At 42.6% G+C, this 27651-nt stretch overlaps 1 protein-coding gene across 1 annotated transcript in view; it reads left to right on the top strand.

Moving 5' to 3' along the window:
• The window catches only part of Map2k5 (mitogen-activated protein kinase kinase 5), a 186867-nt gene that overhangs the window by 8356 nt on the left and 150860 nt on the right, over positions 1 to 27651 (top strand). Inside the window, exons 4-5 of the mRNA XM_055596747.1 lie at positions 4134 to 4182; positions 12481 to 12545. Of these exons, the coding sequence (XP_055452722.1) occupies positions 4134 to 4182; positions 12481 to 12545 (114 nt within the window). The remainder of the gene's footprint in view (positions 1 to 4133; positions 4183 to 12480; positions 12546 to 27651) is intronic.

The raw sequence follows: 27651 nt of genomic DNA, 5'->3' as shown, positions 1-27651 counted from the left end.
GCTCCTCATCCTTCCAGCAGCCTGCACCTTCCTAGAGCTCTGCATTTGCAGCAATCCTGTGGCTGCAAAGATGCTTCAGGGAATTCCCCACAGTCTCCTGTGGGTCTCCTGTACCTTAGCTAAGACAGTCTTGCCAATTGTATTACTCGGCTCCTCTTCACCATCATGGGATACCCAACATGATGAGATAGCCTACTCTGGTAGGATAAAAAGTTTACTTAACTCACAGTTTGAGGGATTGAAGCTCCAATGGCCCAAGACAGGCTGTGGTAATGACTCTTTGTGACTGTGTTTCCTCATTCAGAGTGACATACAGGGAACCAGAGAGAGTGAGACTGGGTTCTGAGATTCCTTTTGAGGTCACACCTCCAATTGACATAAGTACCTCCCCCTGGAATCGTTTCAAGGCCAATACCCTCAACATTGACACACTGAGGACCCAGTCAGTCTCTTAACATAACGACTCTTCGGGAATAAGCCAACTCCAAACTGGAACCTTGTGCTTTTGCCCTCAGGATGGGTCTTGAGTGGTGGTGTTTGCATATAGGTGCTCTGTGCACTTCCGCCTTGCTGGTGAACATGTGGCACCTCTCACCACTGAGCCTGTGCATCTGTCTGTTGCTGCCTCATTCTCTTTCCCTAACTTCCTTCTCAGTTTGGCTAATCTTGACCATCTTTGAGGGCCAAATTATCTTCTGAAAGCTGTTCTTGATTGCCACCCACCCATCACACTAGAGTGGGTGGCCCTGTGTGGATTGCTGTACCCTGCCCCTCTTCTTTCGACTGTAGCAGTGAGCACATTGGTCCTTCAGTGCTCTGTGGGGACAGTGACTGCAGCCTGGCCTGAGGCATAGCCCTGCATGCTTGTTGAATGAGTGAGTGGGTAGCCGGTAGCTGTGTAAACTTGCATCGTGGTCAGCTCTCCCTCAGATTCAGTCTCCCAACTTACTCTGTTTTTGTGACATCACCTCTGGTCTCATTACTTTGTATTTCTTTTTAAATTCTGAGATAGCATCTTGTAGTGTAGACCAGACATGCCTAGAACTCACCATGCAATCCATGTTGATCTTGAAATCACAGCAATCTTCCCCCCTCCATCTTCTGAGTGCTGGGATTGTGGATACGAGCAACCGTGCCCAACTCTACCTTAACAAAAACTGTGTATGGGTGTATGTGCACCATGTGCATGCAAGCACCTGTGGAGCCCAGAGGAGCCTCAGGTGCCCTGGAACTGCAGTTCCAGGTGGTTAGACAGAGGTTATACACAGAGTGGGTGGGTGCTGGGAGTGGAGCCAGGTCCTCTCAAGAGCAGCCAGTGCTCTCAACCCCTGAGCATCTCGCTAGCCCATGGCCCTGTGTTTTTATTCTTTTACTCTTTGGATAGATAGCTCAGTGTCTTTCCTCAAGTATAGCCAGGTTACAATTAGGTGCATTTAAATTTTAAAGCATTTTAAAAAGAGGTTTTGGTAACTCAAGTTCTTAAAAACAAATGAAATATTGAATAATCAGGCTACAAAACAAATTTCCTAGGTGAAGTTTTTTGTTGTTGTTGTTGTTGTTGTTTTTTCATGCTGAGACTTGTTTTTTGGCATAGGTGAATGACCATTTGTTAGACTGAGCTTATTAACACATGGTTTCCTAGGTCATAATCACTGATTCGAATCGCACTGCCAATGCCGCTTTAAACAGCTTGGCCTTCTTCTTCTATAAAATTAGGATGATTAAGCTCTTTGCCATCCACTGCTAGTGTAAGATTGATGAAGCTGTGTTAAGGAATCACATTTTCTTTCTTGGATGAAAGACATTTTTTAAGTGCCATGAATTAAAATATTATTATTTAAGCTTATGACATAATGGACTATCTGTGGGGAGATCATAGCAGAGGCTTTGGTTGTTTGGAAGTCATTTATGGAAATACAAAGATTTAAATATTTTCTAGACAAGTGTGTGTGTGCATAAGTGATGGTCTGAATGTGGACAAGATCTGTGTCTTTTCTCCGTAAGTTAGGGGTAATAACTGTACATAAAGGAGGTAGTCCCTGTGAGGGCTGCCTCAGGAGGATGTGCTGTAGCCTGTCCTATTGCTCAGCATTCTGATTCGAGCTGCCATGACCATGTTAGTAATTGGACTGGGTTTGAGGCAGCTGTTCACTTTTTGGTATGTACTGACTACATCTTTAGTTCCAGTCTACAAAATTCTTGACTGTTCCCCTGGGCAGATTGGACTCTGGAGGTTGTTATCAGCCGAGAATCCTTAGGTGAAGGCCTTTCTTAGAGAGTTTTAAAAAGTAGGAACTGAGGCCCATTAGTCTGTGTGGGACCACAGCAGAATTGTAAGGAGTGTGTAGAGAAAATGATCTGGGCTGAGCGACCAGTTGAGTCTGAGATCGTCTCAAGTGTTATGTATTAGAGATGTCGTGTGGAATGCCAGTGTGGTTCAGGTTAGGGCCTGATCCCATTTGCTTTCTGATGTGTTTCGCTCGGTATGTCTTTCCGTGGTACTGTGTACCCGCCACAGTAGCAGTGACCACCATTTCTTGAACACTTAGCACTTGGCTGCCCAGGGGCAAGGAAGACCACAATAGAATGCGCTGAGGTCTGTGTACTCAGGGAGCGTTCAGTCTCAGGTGAGAGTGTGGGAGAAAAAAGAACCACACTGGTAATGACAAAGGGCGTCGTTTATCTGTCAGAGAGAGCATGGAGCGGACAGTTAAGGATGTTGCTGGTGAGCTCTACATTTTACAGTCTAGAATAGCAGTTTGGGAGATGCCATTTTAAAAAAAGATCCGTCATCTGTCTGCCTACCTGCCTATCTGTTTATCAGCTGTCTGTCTGCCTGCCTATCTATCTGCAATCAATCTATCGATTGATCTATTTATCTGTGTACCAGTGTTTTAACTGCTTGTACAATGTCTATGCATCATGTACATGGCAGTGCCTGCAGAGGCCAGAAGAGGGCGCCAGACCCCCCCCGCCCCCCCCCCCCCCCCCCCCCCCCCCCCCCCCGACCTGAAGTTTAAGACAGTTGTGATTCTCCATGTCGGAGCTGGGAACCAAACCTAGGTCTTTTGAAAGAACAGCTAGTCCTCTTAACCACTGAGACATCTTTCCAGCCTGGGAGGTGCTCCTTTATATCCCTTAATGCTTAGTGGGCTGGCTGTGGAGAGGCTTGAGAACTTCAGAGCTTCAGACAGCCATCCCTCTTTCTTCAGCATTTTGACCAAAAAGCACTAAACCATCTGCAGAAATGTTTGTATAATGTGTTATCTTCTGCTCTTGTAACAAATATCTGAGGTAATCTGCTAATAGGAGGAAAGGTTTATTGTGGTTCACAGTGTAGACAGTTTTAGTCCACATTTGGCTTTCACAGATTTCTGCCTGATACTAAGATGCCATTTCATAGTGGGACCATATGCAACCTTTCCAGGAGGAGAGGTAATAGAACCCAGGTCTCATAGCCACTGACAATGGCTACTGTGTGTTTGTTCCCAGGAAATCCAGTGTGTCATAACTCTTATTTGTAGTCAGAGACCAGAGCGTAACCCATATGTTTTTTGACATTTGAAGTTCTGTTATCTGTCATCTGGGAACGTTCTGAGAAGGTGTTCAGTATTTTGTGCATCAGGTGTAAAACCACACAAACTCATCATGGAGTTGCTTCCGTTCCTCTGTATAGTCTGCTTCCACTCTCTGAAGACTCACCAGGGCTTCTGTCCTCCATGATGTCTTTGGCGTTCTACCAGTTACTTAGAATAGGAACAACAACAAAAGAAAAGCCTCTTATACAGTGAAGGAGAACAGTCTGTACCTCAAAGAACAGGTATATTTCAGTCTGGATTAATTATTATTATTATTAATTATTAGATAAGTTCTCACAATGCTTAGCTGGCCTCAAACTCCTTATGTAGCTGAGGATGACCTTGAACTACTTGCTGTTCCTCTTGCTTTCTGGAATTATAGGTGTGTGCCACTCACCACACCCTCTTTACCTGGTTCCTGATCAACCCCGGGGCCTGTTTCGTGCTAAGCAAGCAATCTGTTGCCTGAGCCACATCTTCAACCCTTGGTCTGGAATTTGCCGTGGTGTTGAGAGGTGTTGGTGACCTTGCCACTGACCTATCTTTTCTTTGCAGCTTGAAGAAGTCCTCGGCTGAACTGAGAAAGATACTGGCTAATGGCCAGGTAGGTATTGTTGCATACTGTACTTCAGAATATTACTCTGTGGCTGTCCAGAGGGTAGCCATAGTAAGTATTAAATGATGAAGAGTCTGCGCTTTTCTTGTCATAAATGAATGCCACAGCTTAATTTGATTGGCAGAACAATCTTCAGCATGTTTTCCAACCTGAGCTAATGGGTTTCACTCCAGCAGATTGAGGCAGTGTGCACACACCACACCGCCACCTCAGTTTAAAAAAGTTAATCAGTTCTGAACAAGTCGTCAACCTGTGGGTTGTTGACAGTGCCCTGTGTTTTGAATGACTGTTTCTTTCATTATCTTTGGAGACAAAAGGGAAAACTGTTACTTTCCAGCCTTAGCTCCTCTTTTGTCCAGGGACCAATACTGGCTGTGGGATTGAGGCCGGGTAGGGTAGACCATTACACACGAGGCCCTGGGCTTCAGGGAACCTTGGTTTGCCTCGTTGATGGGCCATCTGAAACTGAATGACCTAACCCATCCAGGGAAGGACAAACATGCCTGCAAGCCACTTATTTTTCACTAATTTTGATTCAAGTATACTACTTCTGAAGTACTATAGTGCCTTTAAACATTCACTGGTAAATGAAGCTACCTATGGGGCCTGCAATTCCTCAGTAGCAACATAAACGCGTTTTAATGTTTGGTACAGTGAAGCCCTTTGATAGCCTTGCAGGCAGCGCCTGTCCATTGCCATCAAGCCTGCCTATTAGGCTCTATTGACTGAGACATCTGTGTCACCGCAAATAAAAGACTCTTATTGATTTTCTTAACTGCTGTTCACTTCCGTCCATGTTTCGAAGGCTGAGATCTTAATTATCTCAGATGCTTATTCAGTGCCTTCACACGCCGACCTCTCCAAGCCTCATTGGCATTTCATGAATCAAAGACTTGTAGTGGAGCATGTCAAGAGGACAAAGATGGGTCCTCATGCTCATCCTTTAATAGCACCTGTAACGCTGTGCCTGATAGATGTGCGTGTCCTAAAACAGGGCGTGTGGAAGTACTTCTGGAAGTTTGGCACACAGTCTTTTGAATAGTTAACAAAAAATTGAGTTGATCTGGTTCTGACAGCCTGTCAGCCAGTATGTGTGAACTCTAGTCCTTGAATGTTCAGTGTACTGTGGAGGAGGCTCTGGCGTAGTGTTGTGCCTAGTGTAATCCTGGTAGTCTCAAATTCTGTGGTAGACAGGCTGTGCTTGCTAGGGTTCAAACCCCAGCTCCTCGCACATGGGGCTCTACTCTCAGCCTCCAGACGTTTGACTGCATTAGCCCATGTCTTTGACCTTGAAGCAGCCGAAGGTTTGTTTAGACCAAGGTCTGCACCTGTGTCCCCTGTGCCGGTCATGTGTGTAGAGCCAGTGTGAACAAAGCCGAAATATGAGCTCAGGCCATTTACATAGCTTCAGTGTGGTTACATTCTAATACTAATTACAACTCATGTATAAGTCACTGTGTTCTTCAGCTGGAAAATATATTTCAAAGTAGACATAAATTAAGGAGTTTTAAGTACATTTATGCAACCTAGGCAATGGAAAATAGCCTGTCTTATAGTCCTCTTTCTGAAATGAAAAACACTTTCTTCATGCTATATGCATACACACACACACACACACACGTACACACACACACACACACACACACACGCATACACACCAGCATTCTGATATGCCCCTCATTTTTTGACAACAAACACATCCCCACAAATATCATAGTAGTGTCAGTTATGAGGGTGTCTGCAGTGGGAGATGAGCCCGACAATGGTTTTTAACACTTATGTTTATTGCTTTCTCTGGGAAAGTGCTAATGCTGAAGTCAACATTATGACAGTCTCGTCTTATTTTTAAGAATAAGCTTATTTTATGTTTGCGTTTACTTTAATAAGTAAAATAAATAAATAGAAACGAGAGCCAGGGTGTTGCTCCTCTTTGCGCTTCCCCGACGCCTGCTATAACTAAGCCCTCCTTTGGTGCTGTGAGGAGCCGAGGGTGAGAGTGCATTGTGGAGGAGTCCTGCAGATGACATGGGCGTCGGTAACCTCGGGGCTGAACACCAACCATTTGATATGGAAGATGGAAGTCACATTTAACGATACTTGAACAGTTGATTTTATTTTAGTGCTAGTTTTATTTTACTGGTTTAAGCTCTCAAGCATTAATAATGATTTGCCTTCCCACTAGCCTCCACTTAGATTTCATAAGGAATTCATATTAATCATTAACAGAAAGGGACATGATTCTTCAAGATAATCAAATATTGACATGTTAGAAATAGCTTTCTGCCTGGGTTCATTGATATAGGTTATGTGATATAAATATTTATTTCTTTTCTGTCACTCAGAGTAAATGCCACCAATTGATTCAGCATTGATAGAGTGTCAACAGTTCATAAGAAACATTTGACTGGCTTGTGTTTTCCGATTAGTCTCTGCTCTATAAAGTGGGATTTACTAAATCTCCCCAATTGTCTGCTCATGGAGTGTGACGCCTTCTGAAAGCATTATTGCTTCGATTTGTGAAGCGAAGGTCTCGTCTGGACTCTGTTCTGTCAGGCCTTTACATATAAAATAGAATTAATTGAGCATTTTTATTTTAATGATTTATAAGAGTCACATGCTTATTCTCTTTAACACAGGCAGACAATAAACAAAAAACATATTCTTTGCTAATCCATAATTAAATTCCTTTTCATTGTCCCCATTAATTTCATTAATATGTTAAATCAAGAACCACTTAAAAGTTTACCTTTAGTCTTTGGGATGGAGCTGTTTCTGTTTTTGTTTTTGTTTTTGTTTTTTCTGTTACCACATTATGGTGGAAGATTCCAGCTTAATAAATAAAGCAAAAGATATTTGGGGTCTGTTTTATTGAGAGCTATGAATCAGACTTGCTGTGCTATCTTTTGGGGTATGTTTTCTCCACTCAGAGTCAATCGTGGCATTGTCTGTCAAATGCTGGCCATGCATTTGAAGCTGCCTGGAAAGTTCAGAGGATTTTATAAGACAGCTAGTTGTCACTCCACAGGTCTGTGTCTTTACCTCTGTGTCTCTAAAGTAGTTTCTGTTCCTTTTGCTCTTTGGTTCTGTAGAGAGAGTGATTGTATTTCTTGCTCCTGGTAAGCTCAGGAGCACTCTGGGAAGTCACGCTGCAGCCAGTCCCTTTCCTGCCACACCTTTGTTGCTTCCAGAACTTGAGATGCCTTTAGAAAAGCCCTAACCTGGGAGGTAGGAATCCACTGTAAAAACCCAGTCAGTGTCAGCACATACAAGTCACCAGTTCTAAATGGCTCACTCAGCTCCTTTGTGCAGACTGAGTGTAAATCAGAAGTGCAGAAACCCTCTTCTTGCCTGACCTCAGTGGTGGCTGCTGTCTCTGCTTCTTTAAGCAGCATGAAGGTACTGACAGTCATGTGCTGTCTTGTTTGTAGCTATGTAGCAATCATAACTCCTGTGGCTTTTTCTTCCTCTCCCCTCATATCTGTTATTTTCCTTCTTTTTTGCATTTTAAAGTTAAAACAAGGAAATCAAGTATAATTAAAAACTGGCATCTTTATCAAATCTTTACAATTTGAAAATCTACATGGTGTGTGTATGTGTTAATAGTAGTGCACGCATGTATGTGCACATAAGGAGGTCAAAGGTTGACTTTAAGTGTCCTCTCGCTGGCCGTTTTATGTTTTGAGACAGGATCTCTCACTGAACCAAGAGCTTGCTATTTTGGTTAGCCTGTTAGCCAGCAAACTGTGGAGAGCCACCTGCCCCTGCCCCTGCCTCTGGGGTTGCAGGTATATGCCTCCATGCCCAATTTTTATGTGGGTGCTGAAGATCGGAACTCATGCACATGCTTACATAGCAGGCGTTTTGTTCAGCCATCCCCTGCCCCTGGAAATATGTGTTTTGGTTTTTAAATTTTCTTTCTTAAAAATAACTGATACTGATCAAAGAGCAGGCAACCAAGTTCATATCAGAGATGGTCTCTTCTCCCCTTGCTAGGGAACCCACATGGAGACTGAGCTACCCATGGGCTACATTTGAGCAGGAGGTCTAAGTCCTCTCCCTTAATGGACCTTGATTGATTCATCAGTCTCTGAAAGTCTCCCTGGGCCCAGATTTTTTTTTTTTTTTTTTTTTTTTTTTTTTTTTTTTTTTTTTTTTTTTGGCTTTCTTGGTCTCCTTATAGAGATCTTGTCCCCTCCAGGTCCTTCTAACCCTCTCTTCTTCCTATGCTCTGCCCAAACTTTGCCTGTGAGTCTCCTCATCTGCTTTGATCCCATGCTGGATAGAGTCTTTCAGAGGACATCTGTGGTAGGCTCCCATCCTGTTTCTTCTGTTCTACCGCTTCTGGTGTCCATCCTGTTTGCCTTCTGAATGAGAATTAAACATCTTCCCTAGGGTCCTCCTTGTTGCTTAGTTTCTTTAGGTCTGTAGATTTTAGTATGTCTATCCTTTATTATATGGCTGTTATCTGCTTGTAAGTTAGTATATACCATGCATATCTTTCTGCTTGTGGGGTGACCTAGCCCGCCCCCAGGGGAAAAGAATCCAGGCAGTCCTGATGAGACCTGATAGACTAGGGTCAGACAGTAGGGGAGTAAAACTTCCCCTGTCAGTGGATTAGGGGAAAAGGATGGTGGAGGGAGGGTGAAGAGGGAGGGAAGGTGGGACAGGAGGAGATGAAGGAGGGGGCTATTTATTTACTATTTACAATTTATTTACTTTGTAAATAAATTGTAAATAGTAATAATAATTGTAATAAGTAAAATTTATTTTGAAAATTGCCCTTTGGTCAGTGGTTTGCCTCTCTGCACAGTGACCACTGGCAGAAAGCATGTCCCCATCTGCACCGGAGACGGATCGCTGATGGCTAACGTTGAACTAGAGTACTTATTGAAAATTTGTATAATGAAAATTGGGTTAAATGGTCTTAAAATGCTATAAAACTGTGGTTTTTACGATACTTGGTCCTATCATACTTCCATGAAATTACTCTGTAGGTTTATAAATCCTACCTTCATTTCTTAGTAAACACAATCCCTATGCTTCATTTTGAAAAGTTGATTTAATGTGCTTATCTAAATATAATGGCAAAAATGCTATGAGCTGCCTTTTGTAGTTTTATGTATGAAATCTTAACGATGTCTTTTAAATTCATTTCATAAGCTCTGCTTCAATAGCTTTATTTTTACAGTATGGTATACTATGATAGCCATGTACCTATAGTCCCAAATTCAGGAGACCGAGACCAAGGGAAAAAATATCACTTGACCCTAGGACTTCAACAAGTAAATGAGGCTCATACTTAAAAACATGGGAAGTATTTATATGCCATAAAACAGAAAATTCATAAGCAAACAGAAAAGAAATCTGATAGAGACACGTACATATGTATTAAATTATTTATTTATTGAGACAGGGTCTTATTAGATAGCCCTGTATACCCTCTAACTCACTATGTAGACCAGGCTGACCTTAAACTCATAGTGATCCTCCTGCCTCTGCCTCCCTAGTGCTGGGACTAAAGGAGTATGCTACCATGCCTGGCAGTTTTATTTATTCTTACGTGTGTGTGTGTGTATGTGTGTGTGTGTGTGTGTGTCTCTATGTATACCATTTGCATGTAGTACCCACAGAGGCCAGAAGAAGCATCAGATTCCTCTGAAACTAGAGGCACAGGGAGTTGTGTGCCTCACAGTGTGGCTTTGGGAACGGAACCATGTCCTCTGTAAGAGCAGCAAGTGTTCTTGACCACTGAGCCACCTCTCCAGCCATTGGTATTTCATAATATTACCAAAAACAAAAACAACAACAACAACAACAACAACAACAACAAATCATTGTTTGGCAAAGACCTGCATACCTTGAAAGAGTATAGACTTTTTGATCATTTCTTGTTTATGTAGTCTTTTACAGTAACATGCTTTTAGAACCTACAGTTCAGAACCACTTCTATGTTTACGATCTTACGTAATCTTCCTCATTATCTGGGAGAATTCCTTAATTTTTGCACTCACTCACGTACACCTTCGTCATGATGCTCGTAGCTGTCCTCTGATGATGTAAACCTACATTATTTCTAATGAGGTTGACAAATGGAAATACTGGCCACTCCTCTGAGTCCTGTTATGATTGTGGGTGTAAATGGTAAGAGACACCTATACTTGCCCTTTGCTTGTGGGGAGGACTCCATCACAAATATCAGTCCTCCCAGAACCCAGACCCTTTGTGCTATGTGCTTATATCCCAGTTGTGCTTTGATCCCAGTGCCACCAAGTCAGAATTTGTGGACTTGACCAAGCGAAATTTCTCTCTCCTGGAGTGAGAATGTATCTTGTTAGGCAAGGTAACGGTGCAAATTAGTCTGTTGGGGGCACTTTTAGATTACCTAGAGGAATGCTCTCAGGGAATTGCTTGGTGGCAGTTCGTACCTGCCGGTAGACACTGCAGTTTATGAACCCTTCATCAATCAAAGTGAAGCAAGTGGCAGTCCTGCTGCCTTAGCATCTCAGGTCCCTTTCTGGCGGCTGTTCTTAATGCTGTTGGAAAAGGTGCCATTTAAGTCCAGAGTAATGTGGCTTTCTTTCCTTCATGCCACCTCTTTTCTACAGGGTAAAATATCATTTTATTACATTAGTAGTTTAAAGGTCATGGAGAACAGAATTTTCCTCAAATAGGGAAGCAGTTGGCAATTTTTCTGACTTGTCTGTCAGTATTTTTTTTCAACTGACCTTAAATATAGCAATTAGCTGATTGTAAATTGCATCAATCAGGTGGTACAACAATTAGATCTGGTGCTGAATTGACCCTTACACATGAGTGTCGATACTCTTGTAGGAACTGGCAGAATGGCAGGGAAGCTGCCGCTTTTACTTGCAGCAAACCCTCAGTTATCACAGTCTTCTGAAGCTTCAGCTTTAGAGATGCATGAAAGAAAACTACTTCCCTTGATAAATGAAGCCCTTGCTTTATTCAGTTGGTGGGAGTTTAGAACATAGCAAGTATTTAAAGCTTTACCATAATAATGGTTCAAAAGCAAACAATTATTTTCCACGTGATATTGAATTAGGAACTCCATCCATTTTCTGTCCAATGGAAGGCAGTGCAGTTCCCTGGAAATTGATCTTTTTTTTTTTTTTTTTTTTTTTTTTTTTTTTTTTTTTTTTTTTTTTTGTTTTTTTTTTTTTTTTTTTTTTTTTTTTTTTTTTTTTTTTTTTTTTTTAAGGGCTTACTTTCTCCGAGCTTATTTATGTGGAAAACAATACCTTTATTAAATCTACTTCCTGAATAAAGTTGGCAGTTAATTTTCATGCAACAGTATCAGTGCCTAAAGAATTACTGAATATATCAAATGGAGTCTAACTAGCCTTGAAAACATACGATAAATGATTATTTAGGGAGTCCCTAAAAGACTTAAAAACATTACTTTGTGGGTACCAACGTAATTTACCTGCCATTCACAAATACAAACGAGTGGTGTTTTTGGTGTAAGTTTTGTAGAACTTAGAAAATATGCATGCTGTCTTATACATTAACTTACAGGAGTGGCATTAATTGATATCACATACATATTCTGTGTGCGTCCTAGAGGCTTGTGGTTTGGCATTTACCAGTTGGCATAAATATGATTTGTACTCAGCTATTGCTATGTCCTTATCACTTGCAAACAACAACAACAAAGCTGTTTCTACTCTAGGAAAATGATAAACATTATTCAGTTAGTTTGTTCAGTGTTAATTATAGGGTCACCTGAGGAGTTTTCAGGGACTGGTTTATTGACACAGCATGCATAGATTACTGGGTGTGTGTGTGTGTGTGTGTGAGAGAGAGAGAGAGAGAGAGAGAGCACGCACGCGAGAGAGAGAGAGAGAGAGAGAGAGAGAGAGAGAGCGCACGCCGGGAGAGAGAGAGAGAGAGCGCACGCCGGGCTTAGCTTTGGTCCTGTGTGTGTCACTGCTTGGCATTAGTTCAGTGCCATGGTGGAGACCATTTTCCTATCAGTATCTCTGGCCTGACCCTTCTGAGCTATGTTATATCATTCCATTTTGACACCTTTTATCAAACTTTAATGAAATGACCCAGGCAAACAAATTGTCATTAAACTTTCCATCACTTTGTCCCTTGGTATCGTCTTTTATAAATTGGACAGCAAATGTTGTATTGATCCTCTGGTTCCCGCAGCTGAACTTGGAATGACCCAGCCTGCTTGTTGTTTATGGCCCAGAGTTGCTTTCCTTGACATTTCCATCCGCAGCATGACACCCTTTCTGTTTTTCTTTCTTTCCTGTGGAGATGAATGAACAAGACATACGGTATCGAGACACCCTTGGTCATGGCAACGGAGGCACAGTCTATAAGTGAGTAGTCACTTTGTTTAAACTTTCTGTCCGCTTTGCCAGGTGCTGGGACCCAGGTACCTCATGGCAAAGGTTTTATGCCACCACCACTGCTTAGATTTTATTTCCATGTTGACACCAGAATTCTGCAAGGCAGCTTCTATTTTCTCGGGAATTGCCTGAAAATGCATTTATATTGCCTTTTTAATATTTGTGAGTCTGCATCTCTCCTGGGTGGGTGGTTGCTAGTCTGCCGTTAGCAAGTGTGCCTTTTTACTGGCCTGAAGTTTACGCATGTTTCTCTTTCCTCTTTAACACCGTTACTTATTGTGATTTTTTTTGAAACTTGTTCTAACCTTGTGCTGGTCCCTCGCCTGTTTACAGTTATGCCCAGTGGAAGCCAGACTTTATGAACACCATTGCTCTGCCCTGTGTTGACACTGTTATTAAAAAGCCTTCTTTCTGTTGTGTTCCCCGCTCTCTCCTCACCCCACTCGCCCCAGAGAATTTCTACACGCATTGATGAATATGTTAAGTTAGGAAACTCTCCCAAATTCCAGTTGCAGCTATCTTACCCTAATGGAGTGTTCATTTTCATATTAAAAAATGCTAAGCATAAAAAACCAGTTCTCTCGATAGGGAAGTCCCTCTCACGGCAGTGCAAAGTTTAAACTACATAGTGTAATATGTGGCACTTAATAGTCTGCAGTGGTGTATGAAAAATATCCCACCAGGAATTAACAAATCCATCCTCTGAAGAAAGCCCTCAGGGCAGCAGAGCTTTCCTCCACACACACCAGCCCCGCACTTGTGCTGTGCTTTTACCGTAGATATTGTAATAGTAAAAATAATTGGGGTTATAAAAGAATTAATTTGTATTCTGATTGGGTCGTCATGATCCCAGCACATCTTTGTGTATTGATGCTGCCTTGGCATTGGATATGGAGTGAGGAAGTCCTTCAAGTCATCTAATCTCATCACTCAGTCTCCCAGGTGCAGTCAGGATGTGAGGCCTCCCCCAAAACATAGTTCATTAAGAACTTAAGCCAAGCTTGGCATCATGTGCACACCTTCAATCCCAGCAACTCAGGAGCCAGAGGTAAGTGGATCTCTGTGAGTTCCAGGCCAGCCTGGTCTACATAACAAGTTCCAGGACAGCCAGAGGTACAGTGAAACCCTGTTTCTATACCAACCAGCCAAACAAACAAACAAACAAACGGTTAGCTATCCTAGTCCTCAGGATGCTGGGACAGGTGGATTGTCAGAGTTTGCGGGTAGCATGGGTTTGATGGTAAGTTGATGCTGGTAATCGCCGCATACGCTATAGTATATGACCATGTCTAAAAAAAATTTTTTTTTAATAAAACAAAAGAAGAGAATGTTTGCTCATCTTTTAGATTATTTTTCCTGCGCATGATTTGATAAAGTGAATTGTTGGTCTGAAATTAGGACCTGCCACAGCAAGAGTCAGAAACAAATATGCTTTGGTGATTATAATTGAACCCAGGACCCAGGGTTCCTTAGCTGCACCTCTAGTACAGGTGTTAAAATTTTAATCCTCTGTGTAATTGTAATACAAGTATGAAAAAGAAGGGAGTGTATGGGGACGTACAGATAACTCGCCTGTTTCCCCAATGGAAGATTAAACATGAAACTGTTGTTTCAAAAATATTGTAATCATGGTGAAATATAAAATTTGTCATCATAACCACTTGATACATTTTGTGTTTTTGAGACAAAGTCTCACTGTGTTGCCCTGGCTGGCCTGGAACTTGTTATATAGCCCAGGATGGCCTGTAACTCACAGAGATCCACCTGCCTCAGCCTTCTGAGGGCTGGGATTAAGAGTGTGCACCACCATGCCTAGCTTTGTAAGCATTTTTAATGTGTGGTTTGGTGGCATTTGGTACATTGCTGTTCCAAAGCTGCCATCAGTCCCCTCGTCTGCAGAGCTCTTACCTTGTGGAGCTCTCCCACTAAATTTCCTTGCTTAGCCCTTTGCGCTTGTTTCTAGCAACAAAGCTGGGCTAGAAATCACTGGGACTGACATGTCCAAGGGACATTTCAAAATGTATGTGTCACAAGTTCCTTTAGCTGCACGCCATTGTCAGCTGTTCCTAAGGGTTCATTTAGCTGCCATCATCCACCCTCACGTGAGTCTCAGGGTTACTCTTTGGACAACAGTTGCTTCTAGAAGGGAAATGATGTGATGATGGACTACTTTATTTAATTAGTCGATTTCTCATAAAAGTTTCCATTGTTGCCTGTACTATTCTGTTGCTTGTATATTTGTTTTGAAACTGGATCTTACCACATTGCCCAGCCTGGTGCTGAATTCCCTGGTTCAAGCAACCCTCTTGCCTCAGCTCCCTAAATACAGACATGTGTTACTGCAGTTGCTCCATATCTGGTTCATAAGAAGAGAGTATAAAGATACCCAAGTGCACAACCACTATGGTGGATGACTGTGCCTCATTTCCGGGCTTGAGTGTGCAGCGTCCTTGTGACCGTGGTTTTCAGTTCTCACAGAGCAGTGCTGCAGTCATCAAGAGCACAGAGTTTACCTTACAGAAGTCTCTAAGGAACACTGTTCTATGTGCTGTGATTGGGTTTCTCATACACCAGGTTTACCCTAATAGTGTTTACTATAAAAATTGTGGGTTTGTTTTTCAGAAAAAAAAAAAAAAAAAGATTACATTAGGGGTTGTGCTACATAAACGAGATGAAGAAATATTGGAAAATCCCTCACTGGTAACAAAACTGCCTAATGAGTCTATTACATTTTTTCTTAGGAAGTATAATAAAGCTAATATATACAGAGTATATACACATGAGACGTCTAATCTTCAGGCTTTTTGCTTTGCTTGTTGGGATGGTGTAAATTTCCAGTGATGTATGTCATTATTTAATGTTGGCACATTTTCATCATTCCAAGCTGGCCCTAGACATCTGGGCCTGGTGGGAGTGTGGCTTCTGTGGCTTCTCCTGTCTTAAACTGGGCCATTGTTGGTGTTTTCCTAAGCACATGGTTTTAGTTGAGATTTTTTGTATTTCTAATTTGAGTCATAAAGGAAATTGGGAAGAGAATGTAGGTTCACTTTCATTACTCCTTACAAAAAGCCCCATAAATCTCTGAAAACCAATTTCAACAGGAAAGACATGTTTTGTTTCCTGATCCACAATGTACTTCAAAAATGCTGTAGAAATAGCAGGCAGTGTGTGTTGTAGGTGAGTACGAGGGCGCTAAGTTTGAATTCTGTTGGGGTATCTATCTTTTCAGAGCACTGCACATTGAGATGAGATGCTCTACGGAATGCCGCGCCCTATGACGGGCACTTTTCCTTGGTGGCTGCTGGTGGTGCTAGTACTGGCAGCAGAAACTTTGTTCACACCCTCGTTTTCTACCTTTCATGGCTATGGAGCTCACTTTGAGAACATCTCTAAAAACAATCTCAGAATCATAGTGGGGCTTAATTAACTTGGAGAAGTCTTCAGCATGCTGCATGTTACATTTTTTCCTATTTTCTAATTACCCCATGGATTAGACATTATATCACATTATTGCACTATGAGTTTCTGAAAGCTGCACGGTATTTTCTCTTGTCTCACAGTTTGTTTTTAGGTTGTCACAGGATGGCTCGTGTAGTGTAAATCTGCGTGCTACTAGAAAGTAAGGGGACTCCAGTTTGTGTAGTCATTCATTGGTCAAGCCAGAACTCAAGGCAGCTGCTCCTTGCCTTTCTTTCTTTTTTTTTTTTCCCCTCTGTGCTTTTCCCCTGGGCAGTGTCTGTTGTGTCCCTTTGTATTTCCTAGCATGCAGTGTTGAGGGCTGAATGGTGCTTCTTGCCTGAAATAAGAATGGGGGTGGGGTTTACTCAAGGTTTCCTGTCTCTTTAGCTCAGAGGCTGCGTAATTGGTTTAGAACACTCACCAAGAATTGAGAAGCGGGTTTCCAGGCTAAGGACGCCTTTGTAAATGATTAGTTCTCTTGTAGGTGTTAAGACTTTGATGATTCTGTATCTCCTGGCCCAGCACACTAGTTCCTGTCCCCTTCTCTTGGATAGAGTGTGGCACTGAAATCAGAGTGATTGGCAGTCGTGGTTGCTGTGGACACGCCCTGTGGTTCCAGAGCTGCCAATCAGGCCCTGCTTTGGCTGGAGCTGCTGGACTACCGCTTCAAAAGTGGAGGGTGTTGGAATTTTGGGATTACACTGGGCTGCCGTTAGCTAACAGTCACCCGAGTCACCAGAGGCTCATCATTTCCAGTTGTTTGTCTGTTTCTTAATGCAGATTCTTTAAGCTAAGCCTTAGATTGTTAATATTTTGATCATGAGTTCCTGTCTCTAGGTGATAGAAATTAGTAGTGAATTTCCTATGTCCAGTTCCTTCCTATAGTACAGTGAAGAATCTAGTCTGGATATTGAGTAAAATTTTCAGTGATAAAATAGGCAGCGTATATTCTGCCCAGATGGTGTTTGAATATATATCATTATTCAAGATTTTTATCTAGAGACAATGAGAAGAAGAATAATTCTCAAATTACTCTTTCTGTTGCTTTCTGTTATTTCATTTATTTTAAGTGATATTCATTAGGCACTGGGGTGGGAATAGTCCTTGGAGGGAGTAGCAAAGATCATGTGAGTTCCTAAAGTCATCTCTTACCCCTGTGATCTGACTATACAACCAACTAAAATAAATGTGTGCTTAGAAGCTGGGGTTCTATAATTGCAGTAATGTTATTTATTTACTGAAAAACAGAATTTCTGATGGGCATTTACATAAAACACATGAGTTATCTAATTAACTGCTGTTTTGTAGGCAAAATGTTTCAAAACCATAGGATTCTAAAAAACATAACAAAACTGGCTTTGATGGTGAGAATGCAGTCATGTGCTGAAGGGCACTGTCTTGATTGTCAGCAGGTCATATGGATGAAAGTGGTCCATGGTGACATGGTAATCATGTAGAACAGTGATTCTCAACCTGTGAATTGTGACCCATTCGAAGGCCAGATGACCCTTTCACAGGAGTCACATATCAGATATCCCACATATGAGATATTTACATTACAATTCAGACCAGTAGCAAAATTGCAGCTATGTAGTAGCAACGAAAATAATGTTATGGTTGGGGAAGGTTGAGAACCAGTGACGTAGAATGTAGGTTAGAGGTGTCTTTCATGGTGTATGTCCACTCTGTGAAGTCTGCATAGTGGGAAAGTTGCCCACATGCATCCATTGTTGAGTGAGTCATAGAGGTTAGTTCTAGTGACATCTGCCGTTACTGAGATTACTCATTTAGAACCACATGCCACCCCAGAAGCTTTGACTTCCTCGGGCACCAGCCAGCCTGCAGTACCAAATAAAAGCACTGACCTGCTCCCTCATATTCTCCCGACATGTATCTCGTATATTAAAAGTAGTTTTTAAATGATTTTGATATTGACCTGAGAGCCAGGGTGCTTGTTTGATTTATCTTGACCTTAAATTTCCAGTAAAATGAAGAGCATTTTCATTGCAGCCAAGATCATATTTTAAACAAGCAACAAGACACCATCCTAATGTAAAATTAAATACTTACATATGGCTGGGTTGCATTATGGTATCACTTGGCAAGCAGGGATATTAATGTTTTCAGAAAATCAATGAGTATTTGTCAAATAAAATTAATTATGTATGCTCCCCCCTTCCCCTCCCAGCACTACCGTTCTGGGCTTGTTTCCTGCAGTGATACGTAGTATATCGATCGGAAGCTGGAGGACAGACCTGTGCCCGAGCTTCTGGTTCCACACCTTTCTCACCTTGGCTCTCCCACCCCTGTGTCCACGTGCTCATATCCATTATGGCAATGATGGATTATTGGCGTCTCCCCGACATGACAGGGTGTCACAGGTCGCTGAGCAGGGACTTTCAGACTCGGTTTCCACTCGAATTAACTATTATTGAAATAGTTTATTGAGATTGAAGTATTGATCTTTTTTTTTTTTTTTTTTTTTCCTAAATGTAGCTTAAGGGAAGGAAGAGGAGGCAGTAGTGTTTTTGAAAGACACTAAATTTCATTTTTAAAAATCTCATTTATTTAGCCTTTTCTTCTTCCTGTTTTATAGCCCCTATAGTTTTATTGCTTAGAAAAGGGTATCTTGGCTTTATTTTTATGACAGTATAATTATACTTCAGAAATGTACTTGATTACTATGGGTAACAAAATTGTTCTACTATATTGGTTTGGCCAATATTGCTATACAAACAACTTTTCAGTCAATTGAGTCTGGTAAAAATCAATACATTATGGTAATATTTCAAGTAAGAATTTGCTGAATCTAAATGTTTTACCGCATTCTCTTTCAGGGAAAAATAATTTTGAGATAGCAAGACTTATGTGTAATATTTTATGTTAATGAAGTGCTTTGTTTATAGAGAAATCTCCAGTCCCCGGCGATAGTGCTGTGCGCAGGTGCCAGCTTGCATGAGCCAGCTTGCATGAACGTGCCTCGATTAACAGGCAATGAGAGGATGCTGCTTCTGTCTGAAGGCCATTCTCTGGCTGTATCAGGAGGCCGGAACATCCGAGCCTCACTCCAGCCTCCAGCTCAACCCTTGACATTCATGAGGGGATTTTTCCCTGGTGTTAAGTTGACAGAGACATGAGTTCAGAGGAACAAAGCTGGGCAGGTAACGGGGGCCTGGAAGTGTGCCTCTTTAGATCTCTTTCATTTGTTGACCTGCAAGTTCTGAACATATGTGGTGTCATGTGCCCTATGTCCTGAGAGACACATAAGCTCTGTCCACAGGTGATACAGGATCTCTGGTAGACTGTGTATCTGTATGTGTGGGCTACCAGCCCTGTGGCATAAGGGGCAGATCAGGAAGAGCCTCATGGAGAATCTGATACTTGAAGGCGTTGGCTTTCACCAGGTTTAGAGAAAGTGAAAAGGGACCCATGGAAGCCGCTATTGCTACTCCTGTTCTGAAGGCTAATTGCTTGTCTCCAGTGTCTGCCTGAGTCATTCTCTCCCTGGTCTTCTCCCCATGGTGTGATCTTCCCCGCAAGACATTCATGTCTTTGTCATCTTGGTTGCAGTGTTTGCAGTGCCTGGCATGGTGCTTTTCTATATTAAGCATCAAGTGTTTTTAGAACCGACCTGCAGAGGCGGGGTCTTTACATGGGTTAAATACAAGGGGCTAGCCATGGTAGGGTAGCTCTAGAGATGTGCTACCCTCTATGAGCAGAAAGATGTGGCCGTTGCTTAGAACTGTTGAGAAAAGAACTGTCCCTCAGCCGTGAACATAAGCTGACTGCATAGGTCCCTGATGAGCCTGAGAGGGCTAATAAAGGGCCTCTGAAGGTGGCCTGCAGCTGTAATCATTGTGTGCACGTTTGTTTGGTTTTGCCATTAATTTTTACCTTGTTATATGTTCATTTATTCACTGGACTGGTGACTGAGTGACACTGTGTGCCAGGACTGTTCTAGACACATGCAATCTAGTAGCACATAGGACAGTTTAGGATCCTACAGAGAGGGTCCTCAGAGAAATAAATGCCAAAGTAAGTTGATATCCCCCGTGAAGTTGCTATGAAGTATGGACAAGAGGTACATGAAGACTTAATTGAGGAAGTGATATTTGAGCTGAGACCTGGAGGATAGTCATGAGAAAAATCTAGGAGAAGAATCATCCAGAAAGAAGGGACCACTCAAGCCAAAGCCCTGTAATGAGCACAGGGATATTACATTGAGGCCACTGTAGCTAGAGCAGAGAAATCTCTGGGAGAGGGACAGATGGACAGGGACAGGGCATACCAGGTCTTTAGACCTGCTGCAGAGGCCACGATTTCGTGCTTTTTATGAGGGAGGAAGATCGTGGAGGGGCGAGTGGCATGCCTGAGCTCAGGGCTTCTCAACATCTGGGGTGCATCTCAAGCCAGGGCTTCTCTCTGGTATTTTTTTAAATCTGAACTTTATTTTTAAGCAAATGCTTTATAATGTGAAATAGAAATTAATCTGTCAGTGGTGAGTGTGCCCAGTGGTTAATGTCAGAAGCTCTTTAGTAATTGCTAGCACAAGCACTTCTTGATCCACGTTAGCACAACATGGCTGTCTGCTACTCCACCCCTCAGGTCTCTTTATTTATCCAAAGTGTAGAATTGAGTAATCAAGTCCCTAGATTAAATACATGATTGTACAAATGGAAGTGCTGTATTTCTTGACTCCTAAGACATACGAAAATTTTAAGTCTATTTTGCAGTCGTTGACATGTTAGAAAATTGTAGTCTTTTTGTTGGCATATTGTACAAGTAAATATTTGTAAACCACAGCGTCTAGGGCATTTACTTAAATTGCCTTTTTGGAAAATAATTCACTGAAAAGTCCAAAAGGCATTTATTGTGTATAACTCTGTGCTACTTTTTTCCCCCCTTTGCTGTGTTGTTGGCTATTTTGATGTAGAGACCACATTCCTGTTACATTTTTGGCTCTCTGGATTGAAACATATTCAGGCTCTGCTATGCCTCTTCACATAGGATTGGAGGAACGGTTACTGAGTGGGGCAGGTAGCAGTAGGGGGCTAGGTTGTAAGTGTTAAGCTTAAAGTAGCTTTGTTTGAGCATCCATTTCCTTTTCAGTACGACGTTTTTTAAGATTTATTTATTATGTGTACAGTGTTCTGCCTGCATGCCATCCCAGTATAGATGGCTGGGAGCCACCATGTGGCTGCTGGGAACTGGACTCAGGGCCTCTAGGAGAACAGCCAGTGCTCTTGACCTCTGAGCCATCTCTCCAGCCTTCAGTATGACTTAGTATACTATCCTCTTGACCATAAAATTTCCAGTTTTCCTTGCCAGAGTTTATTGCATGAAAGCAAAATATTTGGTGTTACACTCAGAGCACAGTGCATGGTTTTGTTTTGTGAATTCACATAACAAAACGAAAAGTGTTCTGACAAAATTAGAACTTGCTTCCGGGCACAATCAATATAGCAGTTTAACCAGCTTGGTTGTATTTGGAAACTACGTACATGCTGGTCCTCACACACCCTGGTCCTGTTCCAGCTGCTGCTGGTAGCAGCAGAAAGGACCAGGGTACTCAGTGAGTAAATGTAAAGGTTTGATTATAAACTATAATTAAGTTTTTGGAATAGTTAGCTAACAGCTATGAGTAAGATATGTTTTTAGGCTGTTTCAGCAACAAAAACTATAACAAATGAAACTTTATTTTGTGGTTGAAAACGATACATACAAAACAGTCTCAGGGTGACTACTACAGACATGTGCATGGAATTGAATTTGTATTCACTAGTTATTTCTTCTCTCTTTTACATTTAAAAAGACAAAGATAGTCCTTAGTGAGTGTTTGCAGAGCACTGAAGGGCCAACGAGCAGCATGTCTGCCCGTGTACAGCCAGGGCCCAGAGGTTGAGTGTCACCAGGATGTTGGAGATGGCTGAGCACAGCAAGGCGACCCTCCTCATTTGACTGCAGACAAACTGCAGCCTGAGAGAATGGATCCCTTTAGGTTCAGAGCAGCTCAGCTCCTGACCCAGGCTGTCTTACGTCTCAGGCGCTGCCCAGTGCCTTTCCTTAAAAATGGTTGCGGTTCGGCTTTAGGGGCGTCAGATAAGCAGAGTGTGTTTCAGCTGACAGGTTTGTGCCAGCCTTTTCCGGGTGCTACCACTGCACTTGGTTGTTGTCATTTTTTTGCACAGGCTCATGTATCATACTGATGGCCAACTGGCCACTGTCTCCATCCTTCCTCCTACCTCGGAACCTGAGCCTTTGAAGGAACAGTTGTACCCAGTGTCAGACCTGTTGATGCTGACCTCTGAGCCCTAGTCATTTCCCTGCTAATTTTCTCTAGAGTGGTTTTTCATTGTCGTGACTTGGTGAGCAGTTAGTCTTTTTTCTGGAATCATGTTAGTGTTTTGGGTTTGCTGATCTTTAGAAGGCAGTTTGCTTATCCTGCTCCTGCCACCACCGCCATATCCGTCCTCCTTTGCCTCCTTCCACATATCTGGCTTTGAAAATGTGTGTGGCCTTGTTATGCTATGCTGTCTTAAATGGATTAGAGACCCTGACCTTGCCTTGACTGATCTCTGAGGACTCTGTAGAGCAAAGTGTTACCTAGTTCTTCAAGGAGAACAGTCTTACACAATTTATGTGTTGTTAGAAGTCACTGATATATAATAGAAAGTATGCCGTGCTCACAAAGGAGCAGCCCAGAGCCAGTGCTGGGGCTGGGGGGCTTACACACCCTATTCCTTCTGGCTGGTTTGAAGGCAGTGCAGGGCAGTAACAAGTCTCTCCTGGTTTATTTTGACCTGGTCATGATGTGTCCATTCTACAAAGTCTGTTATGCACAAAAGCGCACAAAATGAAGATAAAGTGCCTTGCTGCAGCCTGACAAAAGCCATTCCTTTGCAGAACGGTGGCTGCAGTGAAAGTAAATAAATGAATGGACAGCAATCACAGCCTAGTTGATGGAACTGTTCAATTAAAGCACAGGCATTTACATGGTGTAATTTCCCCAAATTGCCAATGAGCCCCTTTAGACACAACCACTGTTCAAATTGATTTCAGCATTGATTTTGGCTGAAGCTGATAAATTTCTGCTTGTTAGTTAAAGTAATTTTGCAGAAGACTTTGTACTGCGGTATTGAAGTGTTCATTTAGCTGATGGTTAAAAGAGGAGTTATTTACAGAGGCCTCTACTGTTGTTCTGAGATGGGACAATTCCCCAATCATCTTTTACTTTTAATTTTTTAGGCTTCAGTATACCAATCAATAGGTGATTGAAACTGATTAAAACTTATCCAACCAGCTGCCTATGGCGGTTTAATTAGAAGCTGGGTGATTCTTAAATTAAACGTCTTGTTTTCATCACATCGCCATCTTCCAGAAGAGTGAGGGGCTAACAGTGCTGAAAACTTAAGACTTGTGCTTTGTTAAGATAGCTCGTGAGTGTGAGACTGTCTGAGAACAGTTCCGGGCAAGCCAAAACATGCACAGGCTTCTGGAGATTAGAGGTGTGCTTTTGTTTGTAGGTAAGAGGTAGTCTATGGTTTGATACAGACAAAAGGCCATCTGTGACATGTCTTCCTGTATAAGTCAGTAGATGCCAGGGCTGTTTTAAGACACGGTAGGCGTGACAGAGCCATAAAAATAGCCTGAGTCTCTGCCTCCGACACCTCAGATTGAATAGTTTTCACTCTTTGCGGTCTCAAAGTAAGTCTCCACTGAATGGCCAAGTATTTTCACAGAAGTCCATGTCGACTCTTCAACAACATGGTGAGCAGGATCGTCTGAGAGACGCTCACCATCCCCACTTCTGAAGCTTCCTCTCACTCGCTTTGGAATAAGAAGGACAGTGTCCTGGGTTTGTGAGGGAAGCTGCCCCTCGCTTACTTTATCTAGTAACAGAAGGACAGTGTCCTGGGTTTCTAATGGAAGCAGGTTGATATTTCTGTCATAAGGGACTTATTACATCTGGCACTACAGGGAAGGAAATAAATGGCTCACTTTTCAGAGGTGCATTTACTCTTTGACCCACTAGGGTACTATTTAGTGTTCTAGAAGAGGTAATTTAGTAAATTGCACCCCAGTGGCCTGAAAAAGTTAATGCAGCCCTGAAAAGTGAGGCATTCGATCGATTTCTCCTATTGCTTTTTAAAAATCAGCGCTGACCATATCCAGAGAGCCTGGAAGACTGTTGGAAAGAGGCTCTAGAAGCAGCCAGCTCACTCTCACACAAGACTTGGTCTGGCTTCAGAGGGCCCAGATCCACTTCCTACCCGGGTGTTTATCAAACAGAAATTTGAAGCTGCCATTAACTTCACCTGGCCTTGACTCCTTGACTGTACAATACAAAGACACCTCCCTGACAGGTTTTTGTGCAAAGCAAGTAGCTTCTTTGTATAAAATATTTCCTAGCCAGACTTTCTCCTCCTGCTCCTCATCCTCAGCTCCCGGTGCCAGCAGACCTGGCTGCTCTCAGCATTGGTCAGAGACGCTTGTTTTCCAAGTGGGTAGCAGCCGCTGGAGAGATGCATGACTGACCAGTCCTGAGAATGAGAGACCGAGTGCTCAGCCCTGTGTTAAGCTCACCTCGCAGGCTTACGGGTGTCAGAGCGTGGGAGGAGCGCCGGGAAGGGCTGGCTTCCCGGTGTGACAGGGCCATTGTGTCCGTAATTCACAGCAGCTGTGGTTACCAGCACACTATCAGGCCAGCAAAACTTCTGGCATAAATGGCATAGGGTAGGGGATCTCAGGCCTACTGAGGAGCTTTTGGCAATAGTGTTGATCATTCTCTTTTGAGGATGTTTTTACTGTTAGGCTTCCCTTGCTCCACTGGTTAGCCTTACTCCCAAGCACATAGGAGCAGCAAGTTTAATTGGACTTTGTGGGTTACTTAAAAAAAAAAAAAGACAAAGGTTAAAGGTGAGTAATGGGAGTACATATGGTTACATTTCATTGTATACATGTATGAAATTGTCATACATAATAAATGCATAAAATTTAATAATGTGTAACACACATAGAAACTATACACAGCTGAATGCTAAGCACTGAGAGAGGTTTCCATCTTTGTGGCTAGTTTGGGGGAAGTGACTTGCTGCAGACTCCACAAGGAACGAACACGTATTGAAGCCGTTTCCGGGACCAGGGTCCTGGCTGGTTAGCTTTCCAGTGTTCCAGTTTTCTCCACAGGCAGTGCTCAGCCACTCAACTTCCTCCTCCTTCTGCGTGTGATGTCTCTTGCCTCCCTGTTTTGCTCATTGCCTTCCTTCAGAACCTTTGATAGAGAGTTCACTGTGACGGGAGCTCCCCTATCTCAAAGGTATTTAGGCCATGTATTAAAAAACATTACTCTAGTTAATGTGGAAAGTATTAAAGGCTGGAAGCAGGCTGCTTCAACTTACGGAAGAAGTATGGAAGTCTAACCACATTAACTTCGAGGGAGGTATGAGAAGTGGGGCGTCTCACCCAGCGAAACAGAGAGGGGCCAACATGAGGCTGCTCTCGCCTTGCGCTGGCTGAAGCTTTTTCATTCAGCCAAGTTCCTCATGTCTTATAATAGGTTGATTTATGAGGCCTGTGTCAACCAGTATACAGATACAGATTAGTATCTGTAACCTAATAACATGTTTGGTTTGGTACATAAACAGTTGGGGGTGTCGCTTAACCGCAGAGCATTTTACATCAGTACTCGAGCTTCTGTGATGGGCTTTCAGGCAGAAGGAAGGTTGGCATAGCCCACGGTTTGAAGCTTTTCTCTACAATGCTGTTTACTTTGGATTTTCTACTCTGACAGCCAGAGCCTGGCTAGTGTGTTTATCTGGTATGGAAGGCAACAACTGTCAATGTGGATTTCCCTGAAATGGTTTGATTTTACTTTCTTCTCCCTGTGAATGGCCCTGGCTATTTTAGTGCGTGACAGTACTCTTTACAATTCTCTGCCTGGCTATTATCCCCACCTTCCAAAGAAAAGGATCAAGCAGTAAAACAGCATTTTCATTGGCTGATCCCACAGCTACTTTGAAGATGGTTTCTGGAGATGTCATTGAAATTCAAAGATGGCATCCAGAGGAATTAATTAAAATAAAATAATTTTAAAACGATTCTCAAGATAGCAGGAAGTTTTTGGTTTTGTCCGTGTGCTGCTCACAGGCACGCATGCACATCACCTGTACAGTAAGAAAGGGCCTTCGATTGGCTTCCTTAAGAGTTTTGGAACACAGATTCCCTGTTTGAATCACACTCGGTCCCAAGAAGACCTTGGGTTTCTGCTTCCTCCTCCCCTTTCCTTTAGTTGTTCTTCTAGTCCAAAGATTGGAATGTGACTGGAAATGGAAAAACCTTCTGTAGAAAAAGACTTCCATTCATTTTTTTAAAAAAAGTTCAATGGAATCACAGGAACTTTTGTTTTTCTTTGCTGTGTATTTGGTTTTTTTGACACAGTGACTCCTTATGTTAGCTCCAGCTGGTTCCAGGGTACAAGGCAGGTTGTGCTACCACATCGGAGTGGAAATACAGGTACTTTAGACAGACAGACAGACAGACAGACAGGAGATGAAAGATAGATAGAGTGCCATTTAAACAGCAGTTAAAAAATATCATCTGTAAGTATGGAAAGCAATGATTCTCCCTTATGGTGGCTTAATGACTTCCATACGTTTTGATAAGGGGGTACATTTAATAATTGAATCAGAATGTGGCTAGTTTTTAACTTCCTGTGCTAATAAGAATGAAGAGTCGCCTTAATAAAGCCAATGATTAACTAATTCTAAATCTCCTTTTAGGCAGTGGTTTATCTTCTTCCAATTAACCTTTTTTTTTTCCTTTTTCTGTGAATCTACGTGTTTACAAGTGAGGAGAGAACTGCCCCTGGCCCTGCCTCCACCACCCTCGTTACTCCCTCAGGCCTCCCCGTGGGGTTCTCCACCATGTGGGGTTCTCCACTGTGTCGGTCTTGAGGGTCCTGAGGGTTCAGGTGGGAGGTTGAGGACTGAGAAGAAAGAATTTTTTTTCTTTAACTTTCCCTCATACCTGGCCCTCTGTGACCTCCCTCCGCTCCCCACCCCCTTGATTTTGGCATGAGATTATAAAATGAACAGAAACACTTCCCCCCCCCCCCCCCCCCCCCCCGCCCCAAATCTCCGATGTTTTCTCTTTGGTTTTACCTCCTGGCATTCAGCCCTGATCTGATGTGTGTCCTGGGAAGCACTAGGACTGAGGAAAGGAAGGCAAGCACTGAGGATGCCTGCCAGCCAACACCACTGCCTGAGGAACCAAGAGCCTGCGTTAGGATTCTGGAGAGGACCTTTCTCCAGCCCGCCAACACAGCGGCTGGCCTTCTTTTTTGCTTGTTTGTTTTTGTTTTTAAATAAGCTTTTTCTCTTTCCAGCTTCTAACGGTCTGCCCTCTGAGACGCAGGAAGCAAAATAAGTACCTTCTGCTTACTAAAGTGTCCCACGACCAGGGGATTCCCTTGGCTTTCCTACATGGTTGGAGAAATTTCCAACAATTGATAATCTCTAAATAATTCACAGGGTGATCCTTTTCACCCACTCTGCCAACTTCTGCAGAATGCTGTGTGAGAAGCAGAACTGTTGGTTTACAAAACAAGCAGCCCTCACAG

This window comes from Psammomys obesus, unplaced genomic scaffold (assembly GCF_907164565.1).
Source record: "Psammomys obesus unplaced genomic scaffold, mPsaObe1.curated_primary_1811, whole genome shotgun sequence".
Taxonomy (NCBI): domain Eukaryota; kingdom Metazoa; phylum Chordata; class Mammalia; order Rodentia; family Muridae; genus Psammomys; species Psammomys obesus.
The sequence above is the reverse complement of the archived record's forward strand: the minus strand, read 5'-3'. Positions and strand labels throughout refer to the sequence as shown.